This window comes from Battus philenor, unplaced genomic scaffold (assembly GCF_028537555.1).
Source record: "Battus philenor isolate CCGP_79_NKW_IND1 unplaced genomic scaffold, ilBatPhil1.0.hap1 SCAF_7, whole genome shotgun sequence".
NCBI classification, from domain to species: Eukaryota; Metazoa; Arthropoda; class Insecta; order Lepidoptera; family Papilionidae; genus Battus; species Battus philenor.
The window spans coordinates 15,871,289-15,897,665 of NW_027181737.1; the positions used below are offsets into that span (position 1 = coordinate 15,871,289).

Below are 26,377 nucleotides of genomic sequence, written 5' to 3' on the forward strand. Positions count from 1 at the left end.
TTTACTTCTTCGACCTTTACTTTGTCGTTTCAGCCCATAGAAGACTACTGTAAGACATAGGCCTTCTGCAAGGTGTTTATGGGGGGATACACGATAACCACCACGTTTGTCAGGCGGGTTGGCGATAGCAGTTTGGTATTATGGTACGCAGAGGATGCTGCTGTTCGTCCTTTGGAAACTTGTTTATGAATTATATGAGATTATTCGTCGTGGGAAGACGATGGATGCGAGCAGCAAGACCGATCATCGTGGCTATCTTTTGGGGACGCCTGTGCCTTGAAGTTGGCTACAACGGCTGAAGAGAAGAAGATGGAGATGGAGTAACGTCTGAAGAATAAAGTGTACATGACATATTTGTATCAATTATATGTTTTAATAAGAACAATACAGTTGTTCAGAGTCACAGCATTTATTTACATAACGATTAAAATGATTAACAAAATTGTCAGTATTATGTTATACTAAAAGACAAAATTCACGAAATGGCAATGTCTGCAAATTATGCCGGAACGCTAAAACTTATTTCTCTGGTCGATGGCGCCGAATTTCAATAGGCACAGATCAAATTACCATAAACACGGAATCGGTCCCGATTTAAAATTTTCCTCGACGGCCGATAGAAATGGAACGGACTCTGAGAAGGAGGTGGCTTTATTTGCGTCAAGATAGAAATCGACACGTCCATTAAGGAAAGTAAACGGTTTTCTTTTTGGGAACTCCCCACCCACACGCCCGGTTTCAATAAGACTGGGCAATTCGAATGCAAATGACTACTTCGACGAACCGTCTCTTTGTTTGTTATTTACGAATTGAAATATTTTTACTGTAAATAGAATGTTCTCTGTGAATAATGCCGAGAAAAGGTTAAATCAGTCTATATTGCTATTTTATTTGACATGATTATCGTTCTACCTAAAGGAATGTATTGGACGTTAATTTTAACGACAAGTACCGCATTTCTTACAGAAACTTCTTCGTCTCTTATCAAATTGAATGAAATAAGAAAACGACCAATATTTAGCCACTTCCGCACATGCAGTGATAGTCATGCAATAAAGTGCAACACAACCGCCACCGCCAAATTACTCAACACGTATTTCACTCCTCCACGGGGCATCTCGAGGAGTTATGTTACACCGAACAGTGCCAAACACAGTGTCTCTGTGTGATTCGCATTGTTTGCCGCATACGCATTTATCAACGGGCTGGCGGGCGGTGCACTTTATTGTACGACTACTACTGCATGTGCGGAAGTGGCTAAATATTGGTCCTTTTCTTACTTAGGATGGACTTCCGCGAACAAACGCCTGATTCCATTAAAAAATTGAATCAAATATGATTGCTGTGAACTAAATCTAATTTATTTTTTCTTTCAACCAATTCTTTCTTTATCTAGTTACAAAATGTAGCTATAACTAATGATCTATTTAACATACTTCCTTTGGAAGATTTATCAATCTTTTACATATCTTCGTCTTCTCTTAAATCTTCTTTCAGTTGTTTAGAATCTTGGGTAAGTCAAGCAGTCTCTGCTTTTCTATCTTCTTTAGGTTTACTTTCATACAATTGTAATACCGCATTTTTAGAGTTCCTTTCATCGTAAAATGTTTGTCTCTCAACAAGTTGCTATGGTAATACAATTTCTTATCTAAACAATATTACTGTTGATTCAACATTCATATTATAATCATTTAAGTATACTATTTAAGCACAGTGAATAAAGGTACAAAAGAAGACCTTAATACTTTGAGATTATACTCTTTAAGCTGCAATGTGACGTTTGACAAATGAATTTCAAATTTTCTCCCGTCCAAGTACAAAGAAATTCAATTTCATTTGAAAGTCAAGCGCCTGCAGAAAAACATGCTGCAGTCGTATAAGATGAATTAAGAAAGTTTTTAAAGACAATATTAATGTTTGAAATTTCAATCCGTACCAGATTTAGATGGAACTTTGTAGATATTTTAAAAATGTTTGACCTTGAGATTGTAATATATCTATAATGCAATGAAGTTTCATGGATCTAATCCATTCAAATTTTACCGTCCTTTCTAGAACATCTAGTGGAACATCTGGATATATAAGCTTCCCCCAAAGGTTACTAATAGAACTCGTTGAAAGCGACCTGCGTGAAGCGTCTTCTGATGATCCTGACAAGGTTTTCTGTCTACCTCGTGGTCTACATCCTAGAGCCGTAAGGCCACTTTGGCAATGTGTTCAGCTATATGACCTGTTCACTGCAAACTCAACTTGCTAATCCTTTAGGCTATGTTCTATGTTCGTTTATATACAGAAATCATCAGAGCGTAACTCAACCTTTACAAAGTCATTTATTCACCTTGTTAATTCTACGCTGTGCTTGCCATAACGTGGTTTAAAATTAAGAGCCACTGAACATTTAGACACATTTGAAATTCAATTTAATGTTTTGCTTGACATCGGTCTTAGGGTGTTCGATTTGGTTTTTACCAAAGACCTCTCCCATCCCTCTTCACAGCTCGTTTTACTAAACCATGATCCACTTGCTATTGCTTTCAACTCATCCTCCTGTTTTCAAGTTATTCTTCCCCTCTAACTCTTACAAAATATAATTATACGACTGCAAATAATTATAAATTATCTGTTATTAACTAAATCTGATATTAAATATTTAAAACAATTAATTCACGTTTATTTGCACATCCAGGTTAAAAAGATTTACGAATTGAAATAAACATTGTTATACGTATAATCCTGTAATAATCCTTGGATTAGCCGAAACGAGTAAAAGCTGAAAAGATAATATCGCGAGGGAATACTAGATAAAAAAATACTTTAGTCTTTCAACAATTAAACCGTATTTTAGAATTTTCTAGTCTCTTTCTATTAGACATAATTTAGAATATAGAATTCAAAATGCTTCTATATTCGATAATTAGTAATAAAATTTAATCCTTTAACTCTTAATAAAGCAAAACCAGAATGAATCTCGCATAAATATGGGGGATACCATGTAAAACAATGTATAGTTGATTATAGTTTTAATTTAATAAAGAAAGTTCATATGAACGCTGCATTATTGTTTTCCTTTTTTAATTTTATTTTTCTGAATCATGTATGTCTGTAAATAAAGAGTTATATTTTCGTTGAATGGCCTCCGTTTTAAAACACTTCTCGTTTTCTTCATGTGGAATAGGGACGTTGTTACCTTAAATAATGTTTACATTACATTCTATTTTTTTCTTTTATACTTCCTAAGCTCTTATTATTCTGTCTTTTCATTCTTAACATTTCTTCCAAACATCGCTTTTCATCGTCTCCATTCCCAAGTTATCACAGGTTTTCATATTTTTTTCTATTATGACAGTAAAACATCACTGGACTTATTTTTTAGTTTAATTTATTTCTCTTATAATTTTACAATGACTCTTTACATATTATTATATTTTTATAAACTTTCTTGTTTTACCCGATCTTTTAAACTTAAGTTCCTTTTCTATTGCTAGTATTTAGAATAATTTTCCTGTAGTACCTACTAAGAATGTGGGGCGACTCCCGTCGTCGCCTAGGAGACGATGTTATGCATATCCATACACTTCCCTAGCTCTGTCTCCCAGATAGACAGAGATCTTCCAAATATGTTGTTTCCATAGGAGTCGTCGAGTAAGGAATGAATAGGTATCTTCTAGGCACGTACCATCTTAGATCTTGTCCAGTTTCTTCAGATAACATCCACATAAATAGAGTTATACGATATACAGATTGATTGCAAAAATAAAATTTTAAAAGTGCCCTTTTAAAATCATGTAGGTCATTTAGTGACCTATCGCATTCTTAAAGAAAAATAATTAATGTAACATATTTCAGAGTGATCATTTGATTGAAGATTGCATAAATAAATCCTTTCCATTCGAAACAAGTATTTCGCTAATACTTTTCTAGTGCGAACAGCCAGGGATTGGAACAATCTACTATCCTTGTAGTTCAGTCAACTATAACTTAGAATTCTTCAATACAAGAGTGAACAGGTTATCTTCTAAGTAAGTATATGCTATCGTAGACCTAGTTATTGCTTAACATCAGGTGAGACAGAGGATGAATGTTTGCTTAAAAACAATACTGAAAAAAGGTTTAGTAGTTTATGTAATGTGTTGACTTTAAGTAAATGGTACAAGCCTGTTCAAAAAAAATTATGACATATATTTATTTTTTTATTAAGTCACCTGCAGCACCAAGATCACTGACGTAGCTTTAAGAATTGCTCATCTGAAGTAGCAGTGGGCGGGGTGGTCGTGCAACCGCTGGTCATTGGAGCGGAAAGGTTCTCGAATGATCACCATCAGCCGGTAGACGCGGCGTGGATATACCCCACCACTAGGTAGACCGGTGACATAAAGTCGCGGGAAATAGCTGGAAGCAGGTAGCGCAATCCTTGAGGCCTATGCCTTACAGTGGGCGTCCATCTGCTGAAAAGAATAGAGCTTACATATAGTGACATCCTTTTAAAAACGTCGTTTCCATTTTGTGTTATTTTGTACAAATTATTCTTAAAATATATCACAGTGTCCTCTTACATGATTTTTAATTGACCCGGAGCTTTCTTTTGAGGTCCGTTGTAAATGATCACATCTCGGATCCATATATCATCACCGGTAGCACACATTGGTCTTGTATTATGAATCGCCTTGATACTGTATAAAGAGTATTATAAAAGAGAATACAAAAACCAAAAAGTCCGATTTTGTTATGACTCTTTTCATATTTGTGAGGAGGTTTTGGAAACCACGTATCACAAAGATAAAGGATACCATTGTAGTGAAGTTCAATCTGATACTAGTTAATATTAAATTGGTCTGTTCAGTTATTCTTTTTGGGAACAATATAAATATATTTATTTACCCATTTATTAATTATTTCTTTCCGTTTTTTTTATTCTTGTTTATTCAAGTGCGAATTTATTCAATTCAATTTTATGTTTATATTTATGATTATGTAGTATAATGTATTTGAAAGCAATAAGTGAAAATATAAGTCAACACTTTTAGAAAGGCAGTTCGAAGAGCTAGAAGGCAATTGTTTTGTCGCATTTTGGAGAACACTGAAAATGTAGTGATTTTTGAAAGAATTGTTATAATTTAAATTTCACGGGAATGAACAGAGCTATGAACAGTAACTTAAACAGAATATGCTATATGAAGAACAAGGAATATTAAATAAATAAAAGATGTAATGATAAGACCTCTCCACAGATGGCCCTGTTCTAATGACCAAGGCCCACTCTGTTCTTAGCGCTTTGGGGATTAGTTTTTGAGTCGTCGGTAATAGCTGACTTCGCTCCCACGTCTGCGATGCAAATGACTCGACGGCAAATCAATTCAAGGGCCGCCCGATCTCTCTCAGCGAAATTCACCACTTTTGCATTCATAAGTGACTGCAAAGAGAAAATGGAAAAGTAACTTTAAGAATATTATAAGACGTAACCCGCTCGTCCTTAAGCATGCAAAGGCAAGCGGTTCCATATTTAAACTAAACCTATATTATTAGGTTAAAAATATACATTATTTAATTTACTTTTTTTTAAAAACCGCAATGTTTGAAGATGAATATCCTTGACAAGTGTGTGTTGCTGGTGATGACATATAGACCTGGGACATGGTCACTAGCGACGGGCCCCGTAAGAAGGTGGAAGGAAAGGCTATGCTCAGAGTTTTCCTGCGATTTCGAATAAGAAATGAGGATATCCGCAGAAGAATCAAGATCGCCGACGTAGCTCGAAGGATTGCTCGTCTGAAATGTCAAGTAGACGCGGCGTGGGTAAGCCCCTCACTAGGTAGACTGACGTCATAGTTAGGGTCGTGGAAAGTCGCTGGATGCGAGCAGCGCAGGACCGGTCATCGTGGCTTATGCCTTGCAGTGGGCGTCCATTGGCTGAAAAACAAGAAGAAGGAGAGTTATGACTGAATTATAATTTACGTACAAACTTTTAGTTATACGTATCAAAGCTTTTAACAAGCGAAAGAAATGTATTTTCTGTCAATTTATATATATATATATATATATATATATAAATATATATATATATATATATATATATATAAATATATATATATATATATATATATTTATATATATATTTATATATATATACATATATATGTATGTACATATATTAAGTTTTAAATATTTATGGAATCAGGCGTTATTTTTCGGAAGTCCATCTTAAGTAAGAAAAGGTCCAATATTTAGCCACTTCCGCACATGCAGTGGTAGTCATGCAACAAAGTGCACCGCCCGCCAGCCCGCTAATAAATGCGCATACACTGCATGTGAGGAAGTGGCTAAATATTGGTCGTTTTCTTACTTATAAATATGATTTGCATACGTCAACCACCCGTTATTTATACTTCTACTGTTTCCAAACTATGGTTATCTGTTAGAGATTGCTTCGTGTGATAAGACCGCCCATTGTACTTTTTTATTATGAAAATTTGTATATATTTTCTCTTGTCTACAAAAAAGTATATTTAAAAAAATTACAATAAATTGGCGCTAAAATAAGAAAACACGATGGGCTATTATTTAAAAACGACAGATTCCAAATTTGAAAGTATACTTATTTTGTTTTCAATTATAATAATGCCATTTATTATCACAGATACAATTGATTTTTGGATAGGGTGTACCTTTTAGTTATATATGTATTAATTGTCTATCAGTTATCTATACATTCGCCAAATTAAATCTTTTATATCTACAATCAAACACCCTGTATAACCTGCATGCTTGTAATTTGGAGGCTTGAATATATCTAAGTAATAATTATAAGAAAATACACATAAACATGTATATTTTGATCATTTAATTATAAAAATATACGAGGGTTTGAATAAAATATATTTATTTATAAAGATTAGTAATAAATATCGAATAAAACATATTGATAATCTCCACAAAGTTAAAGATCAGACTCCGAAATAAGTCTGTGACGTTTTCTCAAATAAAATAATATTGTATGAAACACGTAAATAGATTTGTTGGTTTATTTATTTATCTAATAAATCTATTGAGTAATACGACTAATGGATTCTTTATTCTGTATTAGGAGTATGCCCTTGGCCATTTTCCTTTGTAGCATTATATATTTTAATATGTTCGGGCGAAGCGCAATGGTTGTAGATTCTCTTTGTAAAATGGACAGAAGGGACCTTTGTAAATAACTCGGGCCTTACACAAATTATTAATTAACTATATTTACAATATCCTTAAGTCGGATTTTAATTTTTTCCCTTTAATTTCATAATGGTTCTTCTTCAATTGACACTTAATGGAAGAATTCTAAGATAAGATTATGAATACAATAAAAACACAGACAAAGGTTATATTTATGTTATAGGCGTGAGATCCGTAGAGAAACGAAAGTAACTAAGTGGCAGTGACCAGGCCCCAGCGCGCAGAATAGATTGCCACTTGAATCTTCAGGTTCTAAAGTGGAAAGTGAACCGTATTTTCCGCCCATATGGACAGGCGATCTTGTTAACTTTGGATGAGGCTTGATGGGGGGCGCTTTCAACCGGTGTTTGGGTAAGCTATGGTGCAATAAAGTAATAATAATGAAAAATATTACAGTGTTTTTAATGCAAGTTGTTACTTACAACGTAATAATAAACATCGTATATTTATTTAAGTGCTAATTACCCTATCTTTTTAATGAACAATATCTGTATATAAATTAAACTATTTTAAAAAGAAGAATGTCATATGTACCACAAATCTATCCTAAAAAAAACTTGAGAAAAACACACACACACACACTTAGACAAATTTCTAGTATTCTGTCACAATAGCAACAGTGAAGATTCAATTTTGTCGTTGAAGCTATCTAAATTACAACTGAATAACTGACCGCTGCCAACACAACAGCGCATTCGTTGTATTTGAGTTAGAAAAACAAAGCTATCGAGCCAAACCGCTGGGTTTATTTTGAACGAGTATTTGTCTTTATAACGCTTTCAAAATTCCATCAATCGCCGATCCCTGTTGCAAAGTAAACTCTTACAGATATATCTATGGGGCAATATACCATAATCGGTATGCTTTGGTGCGATCACAGTGTGGTATTATGGTACGTATAGGTCGCTGCTGCCCATAGTCTGGACACTTATGGAAAGCAGTGGCAATCCTATATAAATAATTCACAAAGTGTGAACTATATAAGATTGTATCCCAGGAAATGAAATATCTAGTCAACTCTCAATCCTCTACCACTGCTATCTTAATCTATACTTTAATTACAAAGTTAATTATATGTTCATTAAGTTTCGATACGAGAAAGCATTAAAAGTACATTAAAAGGTAGTACTGTACGGTATACATCGCTTGTAAAATAGAAGCTTGTTGGGACTGAATGGTTCTTTTCGTGAATTCAAGTCTGTAGACGTGGCGTGGGAAGACATCAAGTTAGGTGGACGTCATAGCCAAGATTGCAGGATATCTTGTCGATCTTTGAGATTGGCCTATATCATGCAGAGTAATATTGTAGTATTGTATTTCTATAAGTCAATGCTGTCACTAAATTAAAACAGTATTAGTATGGAATAATAAAAGAAATCTTTAAAACATTACCGACAATTTAAAAATTACACTAATTATGGTACAATGGGATATAAAGAAAAAAAAATTAATATTCAACGGATGTCCACCTCCGGGCCGGTCACGTGCGGGATGGGGTTGGAATTTAACAGTTACAGTCTTTTGCGTAATTTATTCAAACAAATTAAGGCCGCCCACAAAACGAGATCGCGGCTCGACAAGGCGCTTTTGATATTAAAATAATTACTTCGTTACGTCGCATATACCCTGTGAATGAAATGCATGAGCTAGATATATATATCAATGGTTAAAAAGGATAAATCTCAATCTCAAACGCATTCCGCATATATAGATGATCACTTGATATGACCCTGGTCAAGTTTTGCGTGTTCTTTTACTGGCATACCATGATCAAAATATTTAAAATTTTGAGTGAGGCTGAGTGCTGAGAAGCATTTAGCTCCAAGGGAGTGGAGACGTTAATGGGGCGCTAAAACCAGAAGTACTCAATGGTAAAAGGAAGAGTCATTCAGAAGGTCAATCCTTTCAAACGTGATCACGGCAATTGACTGGTCGATGCGGAGAATATATTGCAAGTCACCATAATCAAAGTAGTGACGTAATAAAGCGTAACAAAAACGAGTAAAGTGAATACATTGTTATATATAGAGTTATTTATAATGTTGTTAAGAAATTATTACACACACACACACTCACACACACGCACACACACGCGCACACACGCGCACAAAAACCCACGGGCTGAGGTGTACTGCTACGTGGCGCGTCCCCAAGGTTGCGGATAGGGGAAAGCCCGAGAGTCGCAATTTGCGAAACAGGGTAGGGGTGAAATAAAATAGCCCTCGCGGACAAAACACAACCCGATGTCAGTGGTCTAGCGTGCCCAGGACTGGAAGGCGACAGGGAATGGTCGTCGCAAGCGCTCCCCTGAGGGTACCAGGTCCCACCTCAGGCGTACTTAAGTGGCCTTACTTCGGTAACCGGGGCTCTGCCGAAGCGGACTGTATATTTCCCTAGGTTCTCGTGGGAACAGCATGGATAAATTAATAAAAAAAACAAACGAAAATGAAAGTAATATGGAGCTGAAGAAGGCATTACAGCTCCACGAAAATACAATCACTGCCCTGGCGGAGTACATAAAGGGCAAATTAAACGTTCATGGAGAGATCCGCAAACATGTGGCCGCGCTAGGTACATCGTTTGCAAAGATCACCAGGGAAATTGGAAGCGTCGGAAAATCAAACGCCACCACATCCGTAGGAGAAGTGCAAACGTCACCGTCTCTATACAGATTGTATTCGGACACGACTGTAAAAGAAACCGAAGAAGAAAGCAAATCGGCAACACCGAAGAGCCGAAAAGCGCGAAAAGTCAAAAGGACGGAACGCTCTTCACCCTTGGAGATCAGCCAGGCTCCGAAACTGCGAAAAGCTAATACAACGGACTTAGCAGTTACGGTAAGGCCAGAGCTGAAGCCAAAGCCGCCACTGCCACACGATCACTCGGAGTGGAAAGAGGTAAAAAAGAAAAAGCAACCCAAGAAAAAAGTAGCAACGCGTCCGAGTGCTCTTATCATTCGCCCAAGCCAGAAGGATCAGTACGCCGAGATCCTTAAGCGGGTCAAAAAAGATGCTTCCGCGGATCATATAGGCAAATGTGTTGATAAAATTAGAAGGACGGCTACGGGCGATATGCTTCTTATCCTAGCGAAAAATCAAAAAGATAAAACGCAGGAGATAAGAAACACCATTTCCACAGTTCTTGGAAAAGATGCTACGGTAGTATGCAAAGTACCTGAACAGGAATTAGAGATTAAGGACCTAGACGAAACCACGACGGTGCCTGAAATCGTAGAAGCCCTACAGAAAATAACTGGCGGAGGAAGCCATATTTCTGAACACTGCGTCAAGTCCCTTCGCAAAGCATACGGAGGAACACTTACGGCTTCTATTAGAGTAGCAGCAGAATTGGCCAGAACCTTAACAGAGCGGCAAAACATCAAGATAGGTTGGGTCAATTGTAGAATAAGAGCTACTCAAAGGCCTATAAAATGCTTCAGGTGCTGGCACTATGGTCACGTTGCAAACAAATGCAGCAACAAACATGACAGATCGAAGAGCTGCATCAAATGTGGGGAAATAGGCCACAAAGCCAAAGAGTGCGGTAAGGAAGCCCGATGTGTCCTCTGTGTTGACATTGGGAATTCCGAAGACTGTGCTCACATTGCAGGATGTGGTCATTGCCCTGTATTTAAAAAAGCACTTCAGATGTTAAGACAGCCTCAAAAATGATCAAGGTACTACAAATTAATCTTAATCATTGTGAGGTTGCCCAAGACCTACTCATGCAGACTGTACGAGAGCTAAAATTAGACATAGTACTAATTTCGGAACCCTATAAGCACATCAGTGGCCTAAACTGGATCACCGATAAGGAAGGAAAAGCTGTCATCTGGGCATGTGGCACTAAACCTCTCCAGGGTAATCAAAATAATTGTTCTGGATTTGTAAGAGCCAAATTTAATGGAGTACATTTCTACAGTTGCTATGCACCACCTAGCCTAACACACGATGAGTTCGTCCGGTTCCTGGCCAAATTAGTGGAGGATGCCCGAATGTACTCCCCGGTAGCTATAGCTGGAGATTTTAACGCTTGGGCAGTGGACTGGGGTAGTAAAGCTACTAACACTAGAGGTTGCCAGCTTCTGGAAGCGATGTCACTGTTGGACGTCGCCTTACTTAATACAGGCGATAAACCCACGTTCACAAGAGGCGAGGCGAGCTCAATTGTGGATCTCACTTTCGTCAGCAGTACACTGGCAAGAGGAAATAACAGTTGGGAGATCTCGGATACTTACACCGCTAGCGACCACTGTGCCATATACTGGGAGGTATCATGTAAGCCAAATACAAATAGAGTACTACACACAAGAACTGGCTCAGTGGGTTGGAGGACTAGCATGTATGATCCCGGCCTGTTCAAGATAGCACTTGAGGATCGACCACTGCTTTCCAAAAGTGCCAGTGAAAAGGCGGCTGAAATCATAAGGAGGCTGACCGAGGCCTGCGATGCAACAATGCCAAGGCGACGCAACAACAACCGAACCCCACCGGTGTACTGGTGGAATGATAACATTGCTGAGCTTAGGAAAATATGTGTTAAGGCGCGTAGAACCTCCCAACGGGCTCGGAAAACACCACAATTCGAGCAGCTCTACGACAAATATAAGGAAGCGCGATTAAAATTAAATAAATCCATTAAAGAGAGCAAGAGAAACGCGTGGAAAATATTGTTGGAAGAGGTTGAAAAGAATCCATGGGGCAAGCCGTACCAGGTTGTAGTTAAACAACTGAGACATGAGAATACAACGCCCACTTGTCCTATTCTACTGGGAAGAATTGTCAGAGCTCTGTTCCCCACGCAACCAAAATCCTCCTTTCAACTAGGGATTGTGGATCCGAATGAAATCCCCCCTATTACCGAGAAGGAGCTAATGGTAGCATGCGGTAGGGTTGGAAACAACAAAGCTCCGGGACCGGATGGGATCCCCAACGTAGCTCTTAAGCAAGCTATTGTAGCAACACCAGGAGTCTTCTTGGAGGCCTACAATAGCTGCTTACTGGAAGGCACCTTTCCTACCGCGTGGAAACGACAGAGACTGGTACTTCTCCCTAAAGGTAAGAAGCCACCAGACGAGCCATCGTCATACCGGCCCCTCTGTATGCTGGATACTGCGGGGAAAATACTAGAACGTATTATCCACAGCAGGATCGAAGCAGCAGTTGAACCCCACCTAGCTAACTCACAGTATGGGTTCAGAAAAGGCCGGTCTACGCTAGACGCTATAGAGCAAGTAGTCAATATAGCAAAACTAGCAGTGTCTGGGAAAAGATGGAAGAGAGGCTCGATAAAATACTGCCTGGTTGCCACCTTGGACATTAAAAACGCCTTTAACTCAGCAAAATGGGAGGTCATCATGGGGGCACTTAGCTCACTGAATGTACCTCTATACCTACGTAAAATAGTCGCTAGTTACTTCTCTGATAGGGTCCTCATATACACTACGGAAATCGGGACGGAGGAGTACAAAGTCACCGGAGGCGTCCCACAGGGGTCAGTACTAGGGCCACTTTTGTGGAACGCTATGTACGATGGACTCCTAAAGAAACATCTACCCAGCGAAACTAAACTCGTCGCATTCGCTGATGATCTAGCAGTCGTTATAGTAGCGAAACACGTGGAGGAAGTGAAGTGGGCATTTGAAAGATCCTTCCAAGTAATCACCCTGTGGATGAGGTCAGTCGGACTAGAACTGGCTGAGCAGAAGACGGAAGCAGTGCTCATTACTGGCAGGAGAGTTGCGGAGACCATCACACTCAATGTCGGCAGCTGTGAAATCGCAACTCAACCAGCTATACGGTACCTAGGAGTAATGATCGACCATAGGCTAAACTTTAAAGATCAGGCTGAGAGAGCAGCAGCGAAAGCGTCTCTGGTGACAGCTAAACTCTGCCGACTCATGCCTAATGTCGGAGGTCCCAAGCAAAACAGAAGGAAGTTATTAGCGTCGGTGACTACGTCAGTGCTTATGTACGGAGTACCCATATGGTCCGACGCACTGAGCAAACAGGAGTCCCGACGGAAAATCGCCTCTGTTTATAGAGTCAGCACTCTACGGGTAGCTAGCGCCTTTCGTACAGTATCGGAGGATGCAGCATGCGTGATAGCAGGTATGGTTCCTGTTGCGCTTCTTGCAGACGAAAGAACTGATCTGTACCGTAGCAAAAAAAAGCAAATCAGACCCAACTTCAGCTGAACTTAGAATTCGGGGAAGACTGAAAAGCTTGCAACAGTGGCAATCGTCCTGGGATAAGTCGACGAAAGGAAAATGGACGCGTAAGCTTATACCAAACCTAGAGTCATGGGTGAACCGAGATCATGGAGAGTTGAACTACTACCTGACTCAGATGATATCCGGCCACGGCTGTTACCGAGCGTATCTCCATAGGTTCAAATACGAAGATTCCCCTGACTGTCCTAATTGTGTCGGAATGATTGAAGATGCAGAGCATGTCTTTTTCGTCTGCCCCCGATTTAACGAAGCCAGGAGGTCTTGGGAAGAAGGTGTAGGATGCAAAATCTATCCTGAAACTCTGATAGCTACAATGCTATCCTCGCCTTCGGCCTGGGAACTTACGAGCGCGTACTGTACGACGGTGCTAAAGGAGTTGCGTAAAATAGAGCAAGAGCGGAGGAAGTTGGCCTGAACAGCCACTCTATCAGAGAAAGCTGCGGCTAAATCCCCCCCGCGAAGTAATGCCTAACGGCCATGCCGTGGGGACCAGGGATACCGAAGAGAGAGGATTGTTTTTAGTCGGTATTGATCTAGATCGAGTCCGACATACGGGGCACCAACATCAGGCCCTATGATACGTAAAGGTATTTTTAAACCTCTATAAAAAAAAAAAAAAAAAAAACACGCGCACAAAAGCACACACACACACACACACACATGCACATGCACACACACGCACATACGCACACGCACACACACATACGTACACACACACGCACATATATTTATAAATATATATATATATATATATATATATATATATATATATATATATACAGATAATGAGAAAGTTATAATAGTACTATATGAAATAACATAAAGTAGAAAAATTTAAGAAAAACAAATGGAAATTTGAAGGATGAAAGAGGGAAGAAAGAAAAATTATGAAACATGAGAGAGTGAGGGTCAAAATTAAAAATCTAATGACAAAAAGAACACTGTAAACTACACATATCCCTGTCCTGTGTAATAGGAGACGTAAAAAGTCACCGTGATCTATTAAGACATTAGGCACAGGTTATTTCTAAAGCTAATATCACATACAAAATTTGTTAAAACTCTCGTACTTTTCTTGGGGTACAGGACGAAGATGAACTAGCTTATTATAAGTTTCAAATGACACTATCACGGCGCAGTCTTTTGGTTTCCATATTGCTTGTTATTGATGCTATTTCTTAATTAAGTTAATTTACTTAACAATAACTTAGCTTAACGATGTTTTAATTATTTAATTATTATATAATTAAAACATGTCTTATTTGTTCTTATGGTATCAGTATATTTACATATATGTTATGTGATGTCTATAGTGTAGGAGATATATTACGTCATCGCTGAAAAGGGGAATCCCACAGAAATTTTATTATTTATATACATCGTGCAAAGTCGCGCGTTCTGCCGGCCGACTGGGTCGCGCTGGGTTTGTGTCCTCGAGGGCTGGCTGGGTGAGCCCCGCTACTATCTCGCGGCCACTACCTTTGTGACTTCCTCGTCTCTCCGCCGAGTACTGATACGGGTTCGGACACTAGAATCCTGTTATTTTATATAGTTCACGGACCTCTCCGTTCCGTGAACTCGTTTCCGATGAAGCTGTAAAAGCCGCAAACAACAAAAACTTCACATGAGAAAATAGACAATGAATATACACATCTAGTACACGGACCCTTCCGTTCCGTGAACTCAGTACCGATGAAGCTGTTAAAGCCTTAGGGCTAACAGCATTTACATCTTCAGAGACAATGGAATGAATATACACACTTCTACTTCGGGCTTCGTGTTTTTGTTACCTTCAAGATCTACCGACCCTAGGGAGAATCCCACACTACATAGTATTAATTAAAAAATGTGTACATATATACATATACACACACACATTTATATGTACGTATAAATATATTTATATATCCCACCATTTGATCGCAATTCCCCATGTTCGTTAGTTTTAGCCGTTACATTGATTAGCACGTTTTTATTTTGTTTTCATTAATTAAAACATTATTAATAATCAATTAGTAACTGCGTAACTTAAGACTAGATTCTTTCATTATTTATTTCCGTCATTACTTGATTTTTAGTAGTATATCTTTCTTTTATATTTTAGAACATATTTAATTCTATATTTTATCAGATTTCTGATCGTAAATTAGCTGTTATAACAACATATCCTGCGCCTGCGAATCTAACAAATTTTTACTTACCAGTTTGTGACGTATTTTGTACCGATCATGTCAAACGAATGATATAATTGAAGCCGTATCAGTATAAAATCATATTTCGTTCGTAGCACACGCGTTAACACTAGCTTAGTACTATCATTGTATTATTAAAGAACATACAGTGATGTGACAAAAAAACGTGACATGAAGTATAAATATCTATCATTATTTACCTTGTTCGCTGCGAACTTGGTCGACCAACCGGCACCCGAAGTAACAATCGCGCAAGGGATTTTGAGCGGTAAAACGAGCGCAGATGGATCGTTTTTTGAATACATCGGCATCCCGTACGCCACTACGAACAGTAACACGAGGTTTAAGGTATATTTTTTTAACTTGTCTCTCGATTGAGTGCTTCCTAAAAGGCACTAGAATGGTCGCTTCGACGAGTTTTCCTGTATCAAGCACACTGTAAAAAACACCTAAATTGTTTTATTAATTTAAGAAATTATTAAGTGTTTAATACCCCAGTTTTTAAGTGACAAAGACAAAGAAATTAATAATAAATAAAATCTTATAATAGTGGTGACTTTTGTTTTAGTATAATGATGATATGTTCCACAGACATTAGCGTCCGTGCCTTTGTTTTTACATTTACTTATAATATCTCTAATTTGTTAGTTTTGCTCACGTTTTTATATATTACAGTGTTTACTAAGTCTCGTTATTTATTTTTAATGACGGTCTAACAATGTCTAGTTTTTAAGATTACGTTCCGTGCGACAACTTCCTCATCCCTACTCCATATTGGCATCCGCAGGTTGTGCGTCAGTATCTGTGTGATGGTTGCCGTATTCACATGATGGACACTATCATACAGCCTTAAGTGTCTGTTATTCGACTCGCTCTTTAGCTAAGTGTCGTGGATGGTGAGCGTCTAAACCTCCATCGGTATCTTATGGGCTTGGCTAGTAAACTTGTTTATCGGCTTGAGTGTGAGTTAGGTACAGAGTGTTTCTCTGTTTCGGGATATTCTCCCTACAGTAAGGACGCTTGCACAGGGAGTGCAACATCTCATATGCCCTCGTAAACCTCTTTTAGGGTATACGCCACATTGAACCGGTTCCTGTGGGTACACAACAGCTTGTTCTTCCGCTAAAAGAATTAATTTGGGCAGTCGTATCTCAGTGGTAACAAAAAAAATCAATGCGGTTAATAGACGTGACTAAGCAATAAATAAATCATTGAGTCATTCACAAAATGCTGACAAAAAGTTGTCGAACATATTAATTCTTAGGTATTTCGTTCAACTGTTGTTATTGAATTTCTTCTATTTGTCTGTTAAATATAATAGCTATGTTATTTCATAAGATTTATACTATAAAAGCTTATATAGCTATAATAATTTTTAAAACAATGTAAAAAACTCGACGATATGACAGTGACGTCTTTTAGTATGGAGTTATTAATATTTACGGAAACATTTGAACATGTACTTAATAAAACATAACAGAGGAAATAGTATAGATACCGTAGTTTTACAACTATGTCAAGTAAATAATAAGAAATTGAATTATAGTGAAATTGTGACGAAGGTATAAAAGAATAAAGGAATGTAAATTTAAAAAAGTACACACATACACACACACTTATATATATATATATATATATATATATATATATATATATATATATATATGCGCACATGGGTTAACATTAAGTAAAATTCTATATTACATATATCTTACTTCTTATGATGCAATATAAATCTTGCGGGTATAAAATATACAATACATATGCCATCAAATAGTTTGAGTCTTACCGGTCTATACCATGGTAAATTCGCTTAGCGGACTACAAAACAATTGAAGCTTATAAAACGTGGTGTTGTCAAAAGACGTTAAAGATTACCGTTATGGTTTAGCCGATAGGATAAATATTTAGGAGTAAATAACCTTATAAGTAGAGAAGTTCGCTTTCCTAATTGAAATGTAACACGGGTTTGTTTGTGATATAAGCCGCTTGACCCTAATACTGAACGCTATTATAGAACAATTATATTGTCAAAATTATTTGGCTATTTATACCTGCGGGAATAATAAGATGAGAGGTAAATGAATGAAAGAAAACATGAAGAATGAAAGAAAAATAGTAAACCAGTCAAAAAGACAAAAAAAAAACTGCCCGGATTCGAGGGCATCAGAGCTTTTTTATTTTCCAATATAAGACTAAATAATGATTTTAATAGTTTTTCATGTCTGTTGAACAACAGACTCACACGGGCTGTATAACAGTGCCCATCATGCGGCGGTAGCGATATAACGTCACACACGTGCGTGTATTACACGGACGAGACTCAAGATGCGATCGCAAGGTTCATCGATGTGAATACGACAACCGCCGCACAGATACTGGCGCACAACCTAATGATGGCATAATGGAGAAGGGATGAGGAAGTAGTCGCGAAAAACGTAATCTTATAAACATTGTTAGAGCGTCGTTATGATAGAGTTTTATTCTACTCGTACTTAAAAACTGTAACATACAAAACATGAGCAAAAAATCGGAAATATTGAATGTAAATTTAAAACAAGAGCACTGATGCGTATATCACTAGACAATTGATATATGATAATAAAAAAAAAAATTCGTAACGTTAACATTTTTGCACGTCTTTTAAAATCGCATAACTTTTTTTTTCGACTACAATTTTTCGTACGCGGTGCGACTAGAAGCGTAACGCTTGGTCTGAACATTTACTCTGAGTTCCCTTTGAATGGATTTAGAAAGACTCATATTTTATTTATTTTATATGGCACAGGGAATTGACCAGTTGAAGTAGTGCAATAAATGAGGTGTATACAAAGTCACCCGATGTATTTTTTTCTTTTTATTGGCGAAGGGTTTGACCTCTGTCTCGCCTGGTCTTAAGCGATGATTTAACCTTCGATGGTACATGCTTTCCCATAAGCAATCCTTTCTCTCTTGTCTTGTAGACTGCTAAGGTATTAACCTCTAGAAATAATGACGCATGTAGGATATTCCACTCCTTGGCTGTTCGCACTATAAATTATTATTTATATTATAAATTTCAACCGTGTACGGATTTCACCTATAAAGAGAAGTGTGTCGCATGTTCATTCTTCACTTAAAGTGTGACTTCAATTATTGCAATTACAAAAACTTTAGACGTTACTCGTAGTACGTTTCCTTTTAACTAGACTATTCTGTCTGTTCTGTTTTCGCTTAAAGTGTGTCGACGTTTGGAATTCACTTCTGGACGGTAGATATTTTTCTGATGATTTCACTGCGATAAAAAAGAGTCGCCTAACGCCTAACCAGCTTGTAGCCCTTAGGTAAATAATCCATAAGCGATTTTTTTTAAATACTTTTTTTTTATTTTAAAAGTCAAGACATATTTACTACGTTAACACAAACATACGAAAAAACATTCCAGTGAAATATTTAAACAAATGAATACTCTAAAATTATTAAATAAAATTTGTTTGTAAAAGTAATTTTGAATTTTATTGTTATAAGGAGTTAAAAATCGTGTAACATAAAAGAATACAGTTCACGTTAGATTTTAAATTTAGATAAGACGCACTTTGGACTTTGGTCTTTTTAAATATATACTATCATTATATCTTTATGATATGAGTTTTAAAAGAGATAAGGTGAATAATCTATGTTATTATTTTATTAAATCTATTTTCAAAAGCATATTTGTATTCAAATTTTGTTTTATACGGGATGAATGAATACAGGTGTAAAAAGTTTATAATTGAATGTTTAGCTTATTTTCTCTAAATTTATAATAAATTACTTATTGATAATATAGTTATAAAAAATGTTCACAAATTTCGGTTTGTCCCTGCAGATTTCTAATCTTCTTCTTTCTTCCCTTTTCCCTTTATTTGGGGTCTGGTCTCCTTATCAAGTTGCGCCAGGCCACTCTATCCTGGGTTGTCTCTGCATCAAGTTGAAGTGTTTCCAGTTCCTTTCTGATATTATTAATAGATATTTTAATTGAATAGCAGATTTTTAATGACAGACGTTATAAGGCTATTGCATTTCAATAGCAACTGAGCGATCATTTTATACAGGTAGATTGAGAATTAGTATAAAAGTTTTAAATGCGTGAATTTATAGCTCATTTACCTTACATTAATTTATGGTACATCCTATACGTCTGTTTATATGTCAGTGGTTTGAGAAATAACGCAACGATAACGAAATAAGAAAAAGCATTTTCAAAATTCATATTACTAAATATTTAAAGTAAATATTGTTTACTATTTATTCCTGTAGATTTTTAATGCCAGAAGTTATTGGTTTGGCGCATTCCAATAGCATTAGAGCGATCGATTTACACAGGATGATTGCGTAAATTAGATTTCAGACTTTTTGCTGATGATAAAGTTATACATTCACCTTTTAAATTTTTTCTTATAACCACCCTGTATAGCTTTTTTGAATGAAAAGTGTACCTAGCTAATATTTAAAAAAAATTGTAATTGAAAATATAACTTCACAGTTACCTCAACAGTATATAAATATTGCTGGCTTAAACGTTGCTAATAAATTGAAACTTGCTGATATTAATTTTTATATTCCATTAGAAATTTATCTTCTATTGAATCTAGATTTGTATTATTAAACTCTATTTTTTTATGGCCCCCGCTATTGGGGAGCTCTCCTTCCATCTCTCACTGGTTGAGGACATGAATCATAATTTATTAATAATTTTTTCACTTTCCTTATTTTTTGTTTCCATTCTCTTCTTTCATTCCACACAATATCTATCTTGCTACTCCTTCATTCCACGATTGGATTTATTTTTCTTTTCCACTGTAATTACCTTTCATCCATCCTCAATTACTGCAGTTCGTTCTATTTACAATATGCAATATAACAGAATTGTTATTTTAATTTTTCTCTTACATTTATGCATCACAGTTCTTTTATTTTATCATCACATTAATATTATTTACATCTAGTTTGTTCCTTATTACATTTAATTCTTACAGTGTTTTACTTATTCCTATTTATAACATCTTTTATTAATTTCTGCAGAAATTGAGGAACGTTTTGGTCTTTTGCTTCTTCTGTAGGTGTTCCAAAACTCTATTATATGGTTGCATAAAATTAAAAGGAGGTTCAGTTTTAAAGATTACGTCATTTAGTTACATTAATACTGGATACATTGAGGGTCAAAAATCAGTAAGATATAAAAGTAATACAATCTCAACCAATTTTGTGTCACAACGCTTGTTATGTAAAACAATCATGTATAAAGTATCAAATTGCGGTTTATTGTTTAAATATACATAGAATTACAGCACTTTTTTTTCATAGGCATAATGATAAGTGAAGAAGTGTAGTTGCCGGATTAATAATTCTAAAAAACAGTTAAAAATAATGTTGCCATGACTAAATCTAAAATAGAAGCATTACTTTTGCAATAATAATTGAACATAACATAAAATTTTGTATGTTTTTCACATAAACCTTTCGGCCAAATTTTAGTATTGAAAAACTTACCTTCAAATTTGAACTGTTTTCTTATATGACGCCCTTTTTGCAGACCTCTTGTGCTCTCCAGCAATGCTTAACCGGGGAAATAATTTAATATAGAATTTTCATAATTTTTTTGTTATTTCAGCACTCTTCTTTTATCCTTGTAAAGATCTTTCATTCATTTCTAGGTCGTCTTTTTTATTCTCTTCCATCCCTTGTTACCTTTCATACATCGCCTCTCTTACTCGCAATCTCTCAATAAGAGTGTAAAAATTCAAAATATTAATATGAAATTTGAAGTTACTTGCAGTAATAATATATAAGGAAGTTAAAAAAATCCGTATGAATATATTTGCAAGAGGTATAGTGATATAGGTTACCAAAGTAAATCATATCTCTCTTACTATCTATCTAGATAAGAACATATGATTTCTGTCACCAAGCATTAATTGCACATTATACCTACTTTGCAGCTGAAAGTCGTCATAGGGCATTACAAAAATAGTCTATACCAAGCCCACTGACACGATTGCTAAGGAATTAAAAAACATAATTCGTATCGTTATCAACGATATAGATCCAAAACAATTAACATATATTTATGTGTACAGACATAAATACAGCAGAAAATTTTTCGACACTACATAGGTCACCTAGCAGCTAAATGTATATTATTTTGGATTTTAAACAATACAGTAAAGTTTTATTATAATCTTTAGACGGCGAATATGGTATATACTTTCATATCTATGGGGGAGATATAATCGCCACTCTTGGCATTCAGGTTGTCCCAGTGTGGAATTATAGTGCATAGACAAGGTTGCTGCCCTTCCTCTTGAAACTTATTTGTTAGCAATAGTAATAATAAATAATTATTGCACAAAATCTGAACTATATAAGATGTATCCCAGGAATCGAACCCATGACTTATGATCGCAAGTCTTAGTCCACAACCACTGCTCCTAAAGTAGTGCAATTAATAATATTTCGGGATATTCACGAAAAACACACTTAATGTTTCAGGAAGTAATTTGTTATTTAGATTATAAGCAAAATAAATTAATTAAAATTCATTAAATAAATCTTGGACTAAATGGTACTGAAAACCTGATAAGGCAAAACTATTTTTAACTTAACATTCAAATTGGTGTTAAGGATGTTAAGAATGTTAATAAAAAGAATAATAGATCATAAGTAATTTATAAGAAAGCTTTTGTGAAAGCGATAAAGAATTACAGAATTAATTGGCAATGGAATACTTTAATTAAACATTTTTTATTAAATGTTACACCTGAAAATACATTTGAGCTCTCAGATGAATTAGATCAAACAAATCACACAAATTCAATATCAGTGACTTTTTAAAATAATTGTATTGTATGAACAACGAAGACAAGTAGACAGACAGAGGTCAATTTTAGATATTTATCGAAAACTCATTTCTCTAATTATATTATACAATTTTAAAAACTGTTAAGACTAATAAACTATAATAACTATTAAATCTAAAACTAGTGATCGTACAAAAAAATGTTTTAAAGGAATAAAAACAGCAATGCAATATTTACCCCATATTCATCTATTTATTTAATTTTGCTTAAAAATAATACTTCATTTCTTTTCAGGCACCAGGCCCACCGCCGTCATGGAGCGGTGTGTACAAAGCGGTTGACGAGATACATTTCTGTCCACAAGTTTTACTAATCAATGTCATTGGCTCCGAGGATTGTTTAAAAGTAAATGTATACGTTCCTGCAGTACGAAGAAAACCATTGCCTGTCATGGTTTACATTCATGGAGGTGCATTTCTGTTCGGAGGCGGTGGAAAACTATTCTTCGGTCCCGATTTCTTAGTCAAGAAAGACGTTATTTTAGTCACATTTAACTATAGAGTAGGAGTTCTAGGTTTTCTTTGCTTACGAACAAAAGATGTTCCCGGTAATGCTGGATTGAAAGATCAAATAGCCGCTTTAAGATGGGTCAAAAAGAACATTGCAGCATTCGGTGGTGATCCAGATAATGTAACTCTATTTGGAGAAAGCGCTGGTGCTGCGTCTGTATCTTTGTTATTAGCCACTAACAGTGTTGATGGATTAATCAACAGAGCAATAATGCAAAGTGGATCATCAATAGCTATGTGGGCTTTAAATCGAAATCCACTTCAAGTAGCCAGTCTTCTGGCAAAATCTTTGGGTTATGATACTGAGGATCCTTCTAAGCTACATGAGATATTTTCACAAGTTTCATATAAAGAATTAGTTGGTGCAAAAGTAGAGAAACCGATTACAAAATACCTTGATACACCACTATTATACTTACCTTGTATTGAGAAATCAATACCTGGTGAAGAATCAGTTATTAACGACCTACCTTACAATATGCTAAATAAAAAAAATAAAAGCATACCTCTAATTTACGGTACGAATAGCAATGAAGGATATTTCATAGCGAACCAGGATACAGATGAGTGGATAGAAGGTATCAACGAGCGGTATCTCTTCGCGTCGGATCTGCAATTTGAATCAGAAGAAATAGCTGAAATGGAAAATTTAAAATTTAAAAAGTTTTATTTCGACAATGAAAAAATAAGTCCAAATAAATTGTTAAATCTATCAGAAGTATACGGACATTTGTATTTCAAAATACCACCAATATTAGAATCTGAAATAATGACAGAAAAAACTGATGCAAGGATTTATAATTATTATTTTGAATATGAAGGAGGTAGAAATTTTCTTAAGAAAATCAGTAAATTCGCTAAAGAGAAAGGAGCAAGTCATGGGGACGAATTATTCTATTTATTTAACGCAATGTTACAACCTTTTAGAATTAATCAACGAGATGCGAACTTTATCGACACTATAACGACACTGTGGACTAATTTTGCTAAATATGGGTAAATTTATTTTCTATGGTACTATTTTTTGTGCATACGATTTAATTTGTACTTCTTCTTTTCAGGCGATGAACGCCCGCTAAAAGACATAGGCCATGATCACAGCACACCTAATGATCACCACGTTAGCCGACCTGCGTTCAGCGACTTCCTGCTACCTTCACTATGTTGCCTTTTATATATATATAAATCATTTATTTCGGACGTTGTCCATATTGGTTTTACAATAAAATAAAAAAAATAAAATATAATCAATTAATTAATTTAAATATTTGCCCGTACTCGTGCCGGCTACGTGAACATGAACACGCAGCCAGTGTCGCAGAATAGGGCAATCAGGCTTATCACTAATTTGTCGTAGTTTATGTTTTAATTTACTGTCGGTAAAATATTTAATTCCATATTATTTAAAGACTGTGGTTTGATTTTTTAAAATTCGATTAAGATTAAGATTAATTAAAATTTGATTTCGGGTAAGGAGGGGTACGAGAAAGACAATGCTTTTCAAAAGAGAAAAGAAGAAAGCCTCTCTGAACTTGATTTGCACGGCTGGAATTAGAAATGGGAGTCAAAACGGACAGTGGCAGTGTTGTCTCCTCGATAAGGGATGAAAGCTATCGCCAAAACTTTCATGCAATATGCAAAAATAATTATAAGCGAGATAATAAAAAATTAATAAAAATTAAAGTCGGGCTAAGAAATAAACAGGTATATCAAAATAACTGTGATATAGAAAGTAAACATTTAAAAATTAGAATTGTTAATAAATGCTTTTAAAGTAAAATCAAATGAATATTATAAAATAAAATTAAAATAAGCATGAGATGTTGTAAAAAAATGTGGCGAAGGATGAAAGGCAATGCATAGAGGGTGTGTAAATAAAAGCAATAAAAATGAAAGAAATTGTGAAAGAAGGAAGAGGAAAGGATGCGAAATATTGTAATTGACGAAAGAAGAAAAACTTAGAAATCAAATTTCTAGTCCCAAAAAACAAAAGATGAACTATTGGTCTATATATAAAAATCTCACTATATGTTAGTATCGACCACCATATTCTGCTTCTCTATCTAAAAGAGGATGAACCCGACAATCCATAAAAGCATTCAATGAAGAAGTCACATCTCGCTTTTTCCAAATTGAGACGTATAAAATACATTCAGTGCGTCACTAAAAAATATATTTCTTTTCAGTGATCCCACACCGAAGTCCAAGGATTCGAAATTTCAATGGATTCCAAGTAGAAAGAATCAAAAGAATTTCCTGTACATAAATGAGAAACTAAGAATGGGACCGCTGCCAGAACCAGAGGCCTATAGTTTATGGAAATACATTTACGACAAATATCGTAATTTTAAACTGTATTAAAATATTTTAAAGTAACACGTATTTGTTTATTTTATTTACTTTCCAAATATTTATTGTAATATTTATACATTTAACATAATTATATATATATTTATTGCACTAGATACATACAGAAAGGGCACGAACAAAAGTACTAATGAACCACCTCTGTACAGCGCTCTTGTAGTTACTAAACTATTTATAATAATAACTATTTATCGAATTAAAAAAATGGCCAGTAATAAACATACGCACGATTTTTTTTTAATAAAAAAGGCAAGTAAGGTAAGAAAAACTTTTGTTCCTTAGTTCTTCCTAACGGTATACTGCCCGCGTGTATATTTGTAGGTGTTTGTGTATATAAGTGATTTTGAAGTCCATTTCTCCTCTGTAATTTATTCTTATGTTTGCGAAGTAAATTAAAGAAGCAATGGTTTAACAGTAATGATATATTTCCCGTCTCCTTGTTCTTCTTAGTCTTCGCCTGTATTACTAAAGGTATTACTCGTCCTCGTAAGGTAAGGTTTTTAGTTTAATAAAATAAAAACTAACACCACTTACAAAATTTAAAACGCGAACTAAAAGTAAATTGAAGGATAATGTTTATCATTCAATAAAATAATATTTAACAAGAATCGTTGGCAATGATGTCGCTTGATTATTTTGATTTCATTTAGGCTATATCTACTAAATTGTATATGTATAAATCTGTTTTAAACTTTATTTAAATATGTTTTGTTGTGGAGTTTCTTTCTGCTTTTTCTCCTCAACTGTAACACCTTGCGAACTAATAGCCTTTTTTAAATTCTTACGCCCCCCTATGTAATATATATTTATTTTCGAATTGCATCTTAACAATCAAATTGCTTGTTTGTGAGGCGTGGGCCACACGTTGAGAAACACGATCTGGGCCAGAGTTCTTCAAACTTTTTTGTGTCGTAGACCCCTTGCTATGTTTTTCCGTGTCGGGTAGACCCCCTACTTACCTGATATTGATTTCCTGTAAATTTCTAACTG

At 35.6% G+C, this 26,377-nt stretch overlaps 1 protein-coding gene and 1 long non-coding RNA gene across 5 annotated transcripts; one reads left to right on the forward strand and one right to left on the reverse strand.

The window, feature by feature from the left end:
- Window positions 1-3,056: 3,056 nt before the first annotated feature.
- Window positions 3,057-16,087, reverse strand: LOC137931287 (uncharacterized). Of its 4 annotated transcripts, XR_011108952.1 has the most exons (6): window positions 15,834-16,087; window positions 5,551-5,907; window positions 5,219-5,410; window positions 4,554-4,670; window positions 4,203-4,445; window positions 3,057-4,098 (listed from the first exon to the last, which is right to left on the reverse strand). It is a non-coding gene; the product is annotated as an uncharacterized lncRNA (long non-coding RNA). The 4 variants fall into 4 exon arrangements; XR_011108951.1 differs by lacking the exon at window positions 15,834-16,087 and having other exon boundaries at window positions 5,551-5,949; XR_011108950.1 differs by lacking the exons at window positions 5,551-5,907; window positions 15,834-16,087 and having other exon boundaries at window positions 5,219-5,529.
- Window positions 15,722-25,396, forward strand: LOC137931286 (bile salt-activated lipase-like). The gene is made up of 3 exons (XM_068774722.1): window positions 15,722-15,981; window positions 22,746-24,016; window positions 25,207-25,396. Exons 1-3 carry the CDS (start codon window positions 15,805-15,807, stop codon window positions 25,379-25,381), a joined length of 1,623 nt encoding a protein of 540 aa, XP_068630823.1. The 5' UTR covers window positions 15,722-15,804; the 3' UTR covers window positions 25,382-25,396.
- The last annotated feature ends 981 nt before the right edge of the window (window positions 25,397-26,377 follow it).